This window comes from Rhea pennata, chromosome 9, assembly GCF_028389875.1.
Source record: "Rhea pennata isolate bPtePen1 chromosome 9, bPtePen1.pri, whole genome shotgun sequence".
NCBI lineage: Eukaryota > Metazoa > Chordata > Aves > Rheiformes > Rheidae > Rhea > Rhea pennata.
This window is the reverse complement of record NC_084671.1, coordinates 24,171,225-24,183,805: the sequence shown is the minus strand read 5'-3', so window position 1 is coordinate 24,183,805 and position 12,581 is coordinate 24,171,225. Positions and strand designations below refer to the sequence as shown.

General features: G+C 39.2%; 1 protein-coding gene across 1 annotated transcript in view; it reads right to left on the bottom strand.

The window, feature by feature from the left end:
- Positions 1-12,581, bottom strand: part of LOC134144112 (glypican-5-like) — a 364,398-nt gene that overhangs the window by 232,936 nt on the left and 118,881 nt on the right. Inside the window, exons 4-6 of the mRNA XM_062582794.1 lie at positions 8,400-8,530; positions 3,539-3,598; positions 1,705-1,830 (exon numbers count right to left, since the gene is read on the bottom strand). Of these exons, the coding sequence (XP_062438778.1) occupies positions 1,705-1,830; positions 3,539-3,598; positions 8,400-8,530 (317 nt within the window). The remainder of the gene's footprint in view (positions 1-1,704; positions 1,831-3,538; positions 3,599-8,399; positions 8,531-12,581) is intronic.

The following is a 12,581-nucleotide window of genomic DNA, read 5'->3' as shown; positions in this document are numbered from 1 at the left end:
TCCATTCACCTCCCCATGCTTTTTATATCTAAAACTTCTGCACATCTCCCAAACTCCAGCAAAGTTACAGACTGGCAAAGGAAAAGCTGCTTGCCCTTCATATTTTTCTCAAATACATCCATCAACAATTTCAATGTTTTATTTTTTAAAAAACTAAATAAGATTAAAATCAAAAATGGATTTTCATTTAATTTTGTTCAGAGAGCTGCTATAGAAAGATATTTTTCCTTGAACAAAATATTCTATGTAACTCATCTGGCAAGAAAGCTGTTTGTTCTAGAAGTCAACTGTTTATCCAGCAACAGAGGTTATTAGCAAAAAGGATTCTGAAGTAGAAATACTGATGAGAAATATATATATATTCGCCCCATTTCCTCTCTGCTACTTTCACAGTGCAAGTTTAATACATTTATAATTAGAAAATTGCACTATTGCCCAAAGCATCAAATATATGCTTCTACAATAAACTGTAATGCTCGTATCCACCAAAAACTAAGATTTCAAGTTATCTTTGAATGTGCTGGATGTACTAATCTCTGAACACCTCAGACATAATTAAGCTGAAGTTATTTACATATGAGAACTCTACACAGAGTTGTCCTTTTAACAGGACAGCCTATAATTGTTGCATTTCTCTTCATTCCAAACTAGAATTACTTCACAACTTCCTACAAAGCATTTTTCAAAAACTGTTTCAAAGCTATTGCCTTGAAGAAAATGGAACACTAGAACTTTATTCTTTACAAATACTACAGACCATAAAATACACTTCAAAATGAAGTATCATGAAAGCCAACAAATCCCAAGAAATGTCTTTATTTCAACAAAAAGACGTTTTTTGAAAGCATTCACTGGCAAGCTTCCAACCAGCTCTCACTATAAAAACTGACATATACTTTGACAGTGATAGTAGCAGACAGTTATATTCCAAATACCTCAGGGCAACGTTGCGTCATGTTACAGAGAGTAAGAGAAATGACAGCAAAAAAAGAGTAGCTCAGGGAAGATGCAAGTGTATTTTACAATTTGGACTCTACATGGTGACAGGAAAGACTGTGATAAAATACACAGAAAAGAACGTAGGTAACAAACTAAAAAGAGCATTTCACCCTACAGAGCTCCTAGCTGCTATATGCACACTGAACGGTGTATTTATTGTCATTTGTACGAACTCCTTTAAAATATGCTTATATAAGGGATGTTGGGCAATTCTGAAAACTGTCATTATTCACGATACTACATCATAAATATCAAAAAGAAATGGCATGGACACTCTTTAAAAACGTAACAGTCCAGTCATTGTACTCTAACACCTTTTCCAGAAGAGTTGCGTATTTTCTAGTAACAGCCAAACAGTATGCCCAGCTCTGCACTCACAAACCTATGAACTCCGGCCTGGAAGGGAAGTCCAAGCAGTCAGGGAGGTATTCCTCCCTAGCTGAGTCACTGAGAGTACCCAAAGAAAGGGACTCTTCAAAACAGCCTTTCAAGAAAATGTTCCACTATATTTAATACAGATACGTAAACCTCAACATTAAAAGAACCTTAACGTGTTAGCAAAACTCTCTCTTGTTCAATTACATACAGTTCCCCATGAATGTGAAACTCGATGATGACAATAACATCTCTGAATACTTCTGAACATCAGGAAGACATGAAATCTCATTTTTCACCTCCAGGGAAAACTTTGGCTCATAACTTTACCTTTCCACAACATCCTCTCCATTCCAGCAAGTTGAACTGTCTCTCATCACCAGGTCTCCATCACACAGCCTTTCTGCTATAGAGGCATAAAAGGTTCGGGATCGCTTCATGTAGTTGATGAACTCTCTGCAATGCACGAATAACACACACTTAACAACAGGATGCTACACTTATGGTTTAAGTCCCCCGGTCAACCCTCCAAAGTCAAGAATCCTTACAGAAATTAAAAGTCAACCAAGTTAGTCTCAATATATATATTTTTTTTGCTCCTAAGTATCATCCAGTCTTATTCCAGTATTAATACACATAATCACATTCAAAGGTTTGTTTTAACAAATCATATTAACACACCTCAAATTTGAAAAGAAGTCTACACTTGTCTCTATAAAATAATGGGAAAACACCATCATTAAAAAGTGTGATTTTTTTTTCCTGTTACCAGAAGGGAATGTTTCTCCCTTTCGTGAACCTATGTCAGATGAACTCAGAATACTGTCAAACACTCTTCTGGGTGAAAAGGGCTTCCTGAAGTCAGCATCCAATCACAAAACCTGCAGTCTTCCATTAAGTACCCCAAGCAAGCAACAGCAGCACAGAAAGCCATCTCCTTAGGATGTGCTGGGGCTACTTCCTCCCCATCATCACCATCCCTGTCACACTGATATCACAAAGAAATTTCCCTCTTATCAAGTCTGGCACCTCACCTCTAAGAACATGTTGTGCCTGTTGCTTTGGAGAATAACCAAAACTCCTGGCCAGTACAACCAACCTGTTTTTCATGTTGCATGTATAGAAAAATGCCTTCTTGTAGACAGCCCACTGCCTCTCAATAATCTGATTACACCTATAATACATCTGGTTGAGGTAGCCAGAAAAATAAACAGGAACAGTGTTAACTCAGAACAGAATCAGGAGTACTGTGCAATGAAAAATTACCCTATTTCCACAACTCTGGAAGCTCCTATTTGGCACAAGATTTTTAAAATATTGAGAACAAGAGCAAAGCAGAAAAACTGAACTGGGGCTATCAAGGAGTTGCTTGCCTGAGAAAGTCCCTCAACAGCCTGCTTCGAGGCCAAAGGACTCATTCTGGTTTCTAATACTTCTGTCTGGCCAACTGTAAGAGGACACTGCACTAAAGCCATGCTTGGGGATGTGACTGGACAGAGCTTGGCACAGGAACAGTCAGGATTTATTATTCTTTTGAGAACAACAGGTGCTTTAAAACAACATTGAAGTCCACTGTTAGGTATCTACTCCTATGAGGTTTAGGCAGTGGTCATCTTTCACTACAGCTGTCTTCATACTTTCATGGAAGTGTTAAACTGGCCCATTTTTCTCATGTGTGATAAAATACTGCATTAGATAAGGTAGTCATCATGTAGTTCTAAGGAATTAGCATCCCCTAACACTGCAGGAAAGCTCTCCTTTCAAGAGAGGAGTAGGATTCCCAGGCTTACAAGGAAGAAGTGAAAACTGCTACCCCTAGACTACTCAATAATGAATATAACCTCTAAGTATTCAGGTAGTAAAGCTCGGCCCAGACACATGGCTACCTACCTGATGGAATAGCCTGAGAGTACAATTAGCATCTTCGTAAATGCAGAATTCTGCGTCCAACTCAATCTTACACAGTGAAAATATTTACTTTTCACCAGAGCAAACTAAACATGCAACGCAGAAAATGTAGTTTCCCCTGTACATTTTGTCTCACATCATAAAAGCAGTAATCAAAAGTATGTCAGCTCCTAGACTAGAGCTGAAATAGCAGCTTACAGCGGACACGAGCTAAGCATAGAGACAACAAAATATGTCACCTTGTTTTCACTCTTACCGAGAGATTTTTTTCAAACTTCTCGATTTGTCATTCTTTGAAGCTTTCAGAGGCAGAGAACTGGAATAGCCCGGGGAGAACAAGCATCAGTCAGGAGAGGATGGGGAGTAGGGGAGAGGCAGGAATTCAGGTAAATGAGGGAAAGAAATGAGAAACAAAAGAGAAAAGTAAAAATTATTTGAAAGAAAGGTCATCAAGCACATGCATAGGACAATATAAGAAAACAAAAAAGAAGAAAAATTGTCATGAGATTTTTCCAAAGCATAGATGCAATCAAAAATGTCAACGCAACACAAGAACGCAGAAAACAAAACCCACAGAGATTTTTGTTCTCCCCAATCGTTTTCAAATAAGAGCACAATTACAAATGTAGCACACAGCCAAAAGCTAGAAATAAATTCAGTGGTCTTAAAGTTTACCATAACCGATACCAAATGGGAAAACTGTAAATATATGCAGCTATACAATAAAACAATGGCAAGCAGTTTAGAATGAACACCATGGGAAGGCAGAAACAAGTGAGCAGCATTCATTTTTTGATGTAATGAGCAATTTATTGTCTCTTAATAAATAATGTCAATATTTTTTGATTTTTTTGCTGTTTACTTCTGGTCAGAAGGCACCATTGAAAGACAGACTCTTACAAAGCAGGATGGATAGTATTTAAGGTTATATTTGAGAAAAATTGTATAGATAATTTCTAATTTGAGCCCTCTGCAATAGTAACTATTTACTGTAAATCCATTTTGTGGCACCAGGATCCTAATTTAGTTTTAAATATTGTATTCAACATTATCATCTTGATGCAATGTTACACTTACATGATTTGATACCACATACTGTTCTTTCTTACACTGGTATTCGTGTACGAAATAATGACAATCCCTGGAGTAATGCAGGCCAGCAAACAGATTCAAAGATACTTGCCAGCTCAGTAAATCTTACTGAAAAAGCGTAAGCTTCATCTTGAGCAGCTCTGCAGATGCCCAACGGATGATGGTTTCACCATAATACTTCCTGGGAATTAAAGGCTAGGGATGGCCCCAGGAGAGGGTGGGCTTGCAGTGATCATCAGGTGAGTGTCAGTGAAGAAGCGATTCCAATATAGCCAATCAAAAAAAAAAGAAAGGAGAACTGGTAACAAGGCAAATCTGGATGAGCTGAAACCTCTGCCTTGGCCAGCTGGACAGAAATGTTTGATTCTTTTCCACAGTAAGTTAATTTGCATCTGGCATTAATAATCTATTCTGTACTAGCACTTTAATAAAACCATGTGAGATCTGATACAATAGATATTTAATATGAAATGAAATAGAGATGGCCTTGACTTCAAACATTTCTGAAGAACCTCAAAATTGTTTATTTTAAGTATACAAGACCTGTAAGGCCACAGTATAAAAAAGAAATTCCAACAAAATACCATTTCAAAGTCTGCCTCCTCCAATTAGGGGCCAAATATCATGTTTTATTTCTTTCTTAGACATAATCTATTACTCTATACAGATTTGTATCCAGCCTACGTTTAGTGGTTTGAAATATCACATGCAGCAGACATGCTAAAGGCAAGTATTCAACTTCACCAGAAGTATTGATCTTGACCAGAAGAGTACTTTGTGCTGAACTCAGCAATAACATTCCAATTTACTGATTGAAATTCTGTACATGCCAAGTACATTCCTTGTACCATCATATGTCTTCAATTTTCTTGTCATCTCTACTATGTGCTATAGTAACCTGCACATTAAAAAAATGACTACAACAGCAATCCTGCCAATTTCAGTTAATCCCTGAATCCTATTGTGTAACACACACACACAAAAAAAAACCATACACTATACTGCTTGGCATACTCAGACAAAAAGGTTTACTAAGAGATCATGCAGTGTTTATTTAAGTTTCAGCTTCTTACATCTCTGTCCCGAACACTTAGTGATGCATAGCAAAAAATATATGGGAGTGGAATGTGGAGGAAAATAAAGACAGATTAGAAATCTCATGGAACCAGTGATAGTAAGAGGCACAGAAAACGATTTAACTATCCCAAAAGAGGATTCAGTTGCTACATAATTTCAGGAACCACACAGGATCAAACTGTGCAGAACAGCAGAGTCTGAGAGAGCCTTGAAAGGGAATGCTGACTGAGCTCCTATTTTCAGCCAGCCCCCTAAAGACGCAGGCTCAAAAGTCAAAGCAGTCAGGCTAAGAGAATCATCTCAGCAGCCCACAGAAACAGTCTTCTCAGCAACCAGGTCCTCGGCAATTTTACATCCTGCTTTTCAAATGCATGTACAACCTGAGCTCCATCAAACAGCTGAAACCAGTTGTATTCAGACTCTTTGCAAAAAAGGCTGATGAACAAGTTAGGTCTTGATTTTGTAACTGGTCTTGCAAAAAGTTAGAACATTTGCAACATACATATGCGCATACAGTTAAACTGTATCACACAATATGTTTAAGGGCATCTTGCGGAGGTTTTTTTTTCCTAAAAATGCACTAAATCAGACTAGTTCCTCTCTTTGAGCTTAGAAATATTCTGCCAAACTTACAGGAATAAGCCACAGCTTCTTCGTTTACTTGGGGAGTGCTGGCTCATTCCTTTCCTTTCCTTCTTTTTCTTTTCATATTCCAAAATGTAGGAGTCAAGTTTCATGTCTCACTTGAAGTAAGGGAAGGTTAGAGAGATGTCTGCTACACAGAGCAACAGACTGGGACTCAATCTGGCCAGCAAAAAACTCCCTGTGTGACCTAGTACCTAAACCGACAGACAGCTGAGGTTATTGCCCTTCATTTTTTAAACTGCCAGAAGCAATGGCACCAAAAAAGATTCCTGTAATTACTCCCATAACCTAGATCCCCTGTAGCAGTTATCTGTCACTCTAAGAGCATTTTACACAACTTGCTGCAGCAATCATTTCATCCATCCATTATAACATTTTATTACCTAAAATTAATTTTATTGATATCATATGTGATTAAATGATAGATGATGAAAAACAGTAGTCAATCACTGTATATTTCACTCTATTGTTACACAATTGTTTCCAAAACAATTGAATGAAAAATGAAACAAGCTTCATACCATGTGTTTCATAGCAAGTTGTGGAAAATTTAAAAATATTCCCTACTCAGTAATTATGGCTCCATCATTAATTTCTGGTGCATGGTCTCCCCACAATACCTATCAACACTGCATTGCAGTAAGGCTTGATACTAATCACATAAAGATGGACTTAGTTTAGATGATGTTTTGGATAATTTAATTTTCAGCGTGCAGAACAATTTTGGGCAACACTAATTTATAGTAAGCTAGTTTTATTATACTTTCTTTTGCATCCAGAGGTCTTACATTTTAAAAGGTTAATATTCAAATAATTTTAGATGATTGTGGAGGGAGCAGATCTTCAGGTGAAAAGGAATTGCTGTAGTGCCAAAAACACCTATTTCTATTTGGTTAATAGATTACTAACTAACAAGCTGCAAATCTGCCTTTTTCACTGTCAAGCAGTAAGTTCCAGGGAAGCCAATGAGTGATAAAAGAAGACAGGCCTAGAGCTCTAAGGTTTTCAAAAACAGATTTTGTTAATTGTGTTATACCTATTTTTCAGACTAATACTGCTGAATTTATAAAACTGATTTCCTTAATGTCCTTTTCTATGCTATTCCATTTGCATGGTGAAAATAGATTAGTTACAAGCTTTAGCACAAACTACTGTGTTTTGGTTATAAATTACCATGAACTGGAGTAAAAATATTACTAACTCAAAAAACTTACCATGTTGCTATTGTTTTTTTTTATTGTTTTAAAACACTCTTGCATTTAGATAAGGTTAGATGAAAATTAAAATAGAAGTGAACAAAAATCTCATATTCTCAACTCAAGACACCAGAACCCCAGCTTTGTAAATATAAGTATCACTGTCTATTTACACATCCTTCCAAAAGAGATGCACATGGACTCCATGGACACATAAGCCCAACACAATTTACTCACTTTGCTGAAGTTGTTCCAGATTTATATTGGGGTTACTGAGAACAGCATGTTAGCCAGAAGTACATCATTGTAATTTTATGGTCAGTTAGCTCTGAAATTTCCTCATGTGTCATAAGCAGCATTTTAAAGACATCCTTCCCTCCACTTAAAGTTTACAGAAAACCAATCCAGGAGCTATGCAGGAGAAGTGAAAGAAACTCCAGGAACAAGGATACCCAGGCCAGGCAGGGCCACAGGCAGGTAATTCAGCTGTCTAATCTCCAAACTAGCATACAGCTGAGAAACAGAAGCCAAGATGGATACAACAAGCCTCAACAAAAATGGTTTTGCTGTTCTTCCCTCAAAAAATCAAGCAGATTTCAGGAGATCTAATTATCTAGAGCAGTGAAAAATAAGAGATCTAATCCTTCCTCCCCATCCCTGAAGTACAAAGGACCAACTTTATGTCATGGGAATGAAACTTTACTTGACTCCCTTTTTCCCTTCCTGCCCTGGAGCAACCCAAGTCCTTAAAGATCTGAATAGCTGTATTTTAAGTAACACAGTAATTTAGAGTCAACAGCTGAAGTTACTCAGACCTTATTTGGCAAAGGTTTCAACTGTTTTCACTGAAAGCTTCTGGAAATAAAGTGTGAGTTGGTGCTAAGCAAAGACATCAAGTCTGGCCTGTAAAAAAATAATTTTTTGGGAAGGCCTGTAGTGTAACACCACATATGCATCTGTATAACCACCAGTGATGGCAATAGCTGGAGAACGCACAGACTAGATGCCAGAACTGCAGCTCTGGCTTAAACACTACTCTGTGACAAACCATTAACACAAGCAATGGGCCAGAGAGTTTCTTTCAAAGTAACTGTTGCTTATGATTACCTTCTCTTACTGTTCAGACTAGTGTGTGCCATCATGAGCACCTGTGTTTCAGTCACTGCCTTCACTGGTGCTATGTTGTCTGACGACAGGTTCCCTTCTTCTTGTTTGGGCTGTCCACACACTTTATCAACCTGTAGGAACAGAAGGGAAAGAAAAAACATGTTTGAATGGAAAAAATGACTGATAATTGCACAAAGGTCAGGTTGTTCCTTGTGATTTGCATTGAATGCAAGAGATTATGTCTAACAGAGAGAAAGGAAGGAGTCTTGTTTCCAGAAACAAGAAACTAGTTCCTTGCATAAAAATGACCAAATTAACAGGCACCGCATAGGGAAACACTAGTATAGAGTCAACAGCCATGAATTTGACACTGCGTACCTGGTCTATAGAACACCTGAAAATGAGTTGTAATGGCAACACTTCAACATAGATTTGAAAATGAACGATGAAAACGCAGTATTTATTTAGAACTGTATCTGGAGTTTATAAAGCATGCAGGGCTTGGTAGAATGCATAGCTAATATATGGTGAATAATCTTTAACTTTCTTTGAACAGGTTTGTAATCAGAAGACAACCAGGATGAGATTAAGTAATACTTCCTTAAAACAAAAAAAACGAGCAAAAGAAATCACTTTTCTTGGAGCTACATTAACAAAGAGGATTTCTAGCCTTGGGAATCACCAATGCCTCGGATCATAGGTTCAAGACACTAATCTCTCTTAGCCATTTGCCCTTACTGTCCTTCTTGAAGTCTTCTAGTAAGGGATTTTATACAAAAGCAGGATAAAGTGAAATCTGTGTTTATCTTTGTGCACTGTGGATTTGACAATATTCCTACATCCCGCTATATTTCTATAGTGTAACAGCTTTAAGTGGCAATAATAAGACAAAACTTTTCTATTTTTAATACACAAATCATCATTAAAATTTTCCCTACCCTAAGTCCTCAAACAAATGTGAAAAGATGACAACAAAGGAAATCCCACTGCAGACGTTATGCTACCAGAGACTTTAATCACACAGAATCCATCATTCAGCACAACATTTAATTTGCTATTACTGTCAGTTTTCCTTTATGACCAGAGTGGCAGGATTCTTGCCGATCTGCGTATTTTACTGCATCTTTAAACACTTGCAGAGTAATGGCTACCTAACTGCTGAATGTTGCAGAGCACAGATGACTTTGAATATTTTCCCTTCTGCCCCTTCCCACCACTAAGTTGTATATGCCTGCGCCAGTACAAGTATAGGACAATTTCCTCAAATCTCTGCTCATTTCCTCCAGGAGGACTATTGCTACGTAAATCTAGGAGATATTTTCCTCTGAAAAAAAAAAAGACCAATTAAAAATGAAAAGCTGGAAGCTGTAGAGGCATGACATTTAACATCAATCTTACATGTACAAGCTCAGCCTGTTTCAGTATAATACGCCGTAAAGAACATAAAGCTGTAAGAATTGAATGAGAATGTACTGGATTAATGCCGACATCCCACCAGCAGTCAGAGGGGGAGCCAGCCACCTCACTCAGAAGCACACACTGTGGATATTGTTTTGGTCTCACCAGAGACCAGCACAGCATTATTTGAAAACACAACTTTGTGAACTGAAATATTCTATTTCAGTCCCTTCTAAATTTCTGAAAGATAGAGAAAACACTCTCTACAAATGAAAGTATAGAACAAAAAATGCCATTTGAACCCTCTGGAGCTACACAGAGGTATCGCACAGCTGGGCCACAATCCTGCACACACAGCTCTATTTTGTGCCTTCGGTTTCCTAGGTTCCCTTCAACATACACACCAAATTCCCAGCACAGGTTTCTGCAAAATCCATCTTAGGTTGTATCATGTCTGTAAAAATGATGTCTTCAAATAACATAATTATCGCATCAAGTCACTCTGCATTTAAGACAGTTTTAAAGAACACTGAAACTGTTCGGAAAAACAGTATGTTTCTTATATGTATTAGTGATGAAGAACTTGATTTTTTTGGCTTTCCTATGAGAGGTTTCAAAGAAATTTAGTGCTTGCTTTTGTTGTGAACCAATAGTTCAAGCACTCAAATGAAAATATTCATTTTGTTTTAATCTGCACTTTTGACAACACGGGAATAAAATGACTCTTTGAACTGCAAAACTTTCAGTCTTCCCTATGTCAAAACTTAACTTTGGGTTTTGGTTAAAATGATACTAAGTTTCCTGCAAACCAAACCGAAGCACAGTGTTATACTATAAAGTATTTCTCAGTAGAAAAACTTAACCAGTTCTACTCTGTAAAATGGAGAATATGCAGTTCAATGAAGGAGTGCATCACATTCACACTTTTGCCTTGTGGGCCTTTTAGTGCCTTTCCTCCTATTGCGATCACAAGAAACAGTAGGAATATCGCATAATTTAAACTATAGCACAAACCTTTTAACTTCAAGCTGAGCTTCGAATGTCTCAGCTTCGATTCAGAGTGCGTTGTACTAGGAGGAAACGTAAGCAGCAGTGCAGAGGAACAAAGCGCGTTCTCGAATTCTTTGCCTGTGCAGCACAGGTCAGCGGCAGAGCCACAGAGCCACGACTCCCTCCGTGAGGAGAGACTGCCCTAACACCTGCACGCGCGGGGCGGTGCCGCGCCCTAACGGTCCGCACGAGCGAGTGACGGGGCGGGGGGGGCAGTGCCCTAACGGTCCGCACGAGCGAGTGACGGGCGAGGGGGGGGCAGTGCCCTAACGGTCCGCACGCGCGAGTGACGTGAAGGGGGGGGGGCGGGGGACTAGTGCCCTAACGGTCTGCACGCGCGAGTGACGGGGCGGGGGGGCAGCGCCCTAAGGGTCCGCACGAGCGAGTGACGGGGGTGGGGGGGGAAGGCAGCGCCCTAACGGTCCGCACGCGCGAGTGACGTGAAGGGGGGGGGGGGGGCGGGGGACTAGTGCCCTAACGGTCTGCACGCGCGAGTGACGGGGCGGGGGGGCAGCGCCCTAACGGTCCGCACGAGCGAGTGACGGGGGTGGGGGGGGAAGGCAGCGCCCTAACGGTCCGCACGCGCGAGTGACGTGAAGGGGGGGGGGGGCGGGGGACTAGTGCCCTAACGGTCTGCACGCGCGAGTGACGGGGCGGGGGGGGGGGGGCAGCGCCCTAACGGTCCGCGCGGGCAGGGTGGGGGGAAGAAGAGATTCACATCTATCTGTAATCCACACTCTCAGGTAACATTGATGTGAAGAGTGAGACCACTCACATCATCTTAAACATCCAGCTAGGGCAGTTATTAAGAGCGAGTAAATGCTGTGTAAATTAAAAAGTATGAGGAATGTCAATAAAAAAAAAAAAAAAGAAAGAAAAAAAAAGAAAGAATCAAACCCCAGTGTTTCCTGGAACTGGCACATCTGGAATCTACTACAAATCTCCTCCCTGTGGTTAATGGTTAGAGCATGGAGGGCTCTGTCCCATCCTAATGGCAGCAGAGGACAGCACTGACCACAGTCATTATCAAACACTCAAGAGCTTATGAATCAAGCCACCATCAGGAAAAGTAATGCTACTAAAAATAACGACTGGTAGTTTTTCAACTGTTTCCTAGTATGTGCAATTTACTATTTCCGTGGTTTCTCTTAAACTCCTAAGTGCAGGCAAAGGTGGGGGCAGGGTGTTTGGTTTTTTTTTTTTTTTTTTAAAGAAGCTAAGATTCTTCTGCTGACAGTGGCCGTAAGGATTTGACATGATAACATGAATTATTATGCAAGGCAAGACAACTCCAAAGCATTGGCTGCAAAGAACTAGACATACCTATGATTACATTTAATAACAAAAAAAAAATGAATACAGATAGAAATAGCAACAAGTTTTCTATTTTGATAAATTCAATTTTTAGTCATCTCAATCTAAACATGACTAAACTAATTTGCCTCTGATTTTTAGACTTAAAAATAAGCATGCCAATCAAAGCACTAGCTGATGGATAATCATCCTTCTTGAACTATAAAAATGCTAAGGTCCTTCTTCTTGTCTCTGATGAAGGCCTAGAGCTGAAAACTAGTAATCCTATCAGCATCCTCTAAATTATCAATAGTTACACTCTTCTTGGGCTTAAAGCTTTTTTTTTTTTTAACAAAGATTCTTCTTAAATATCTGTTTTTTTCCGATAACCTTTAGCTACATTTCTTCTGCGAATTTCCCTTTATAATGAACTACACACTC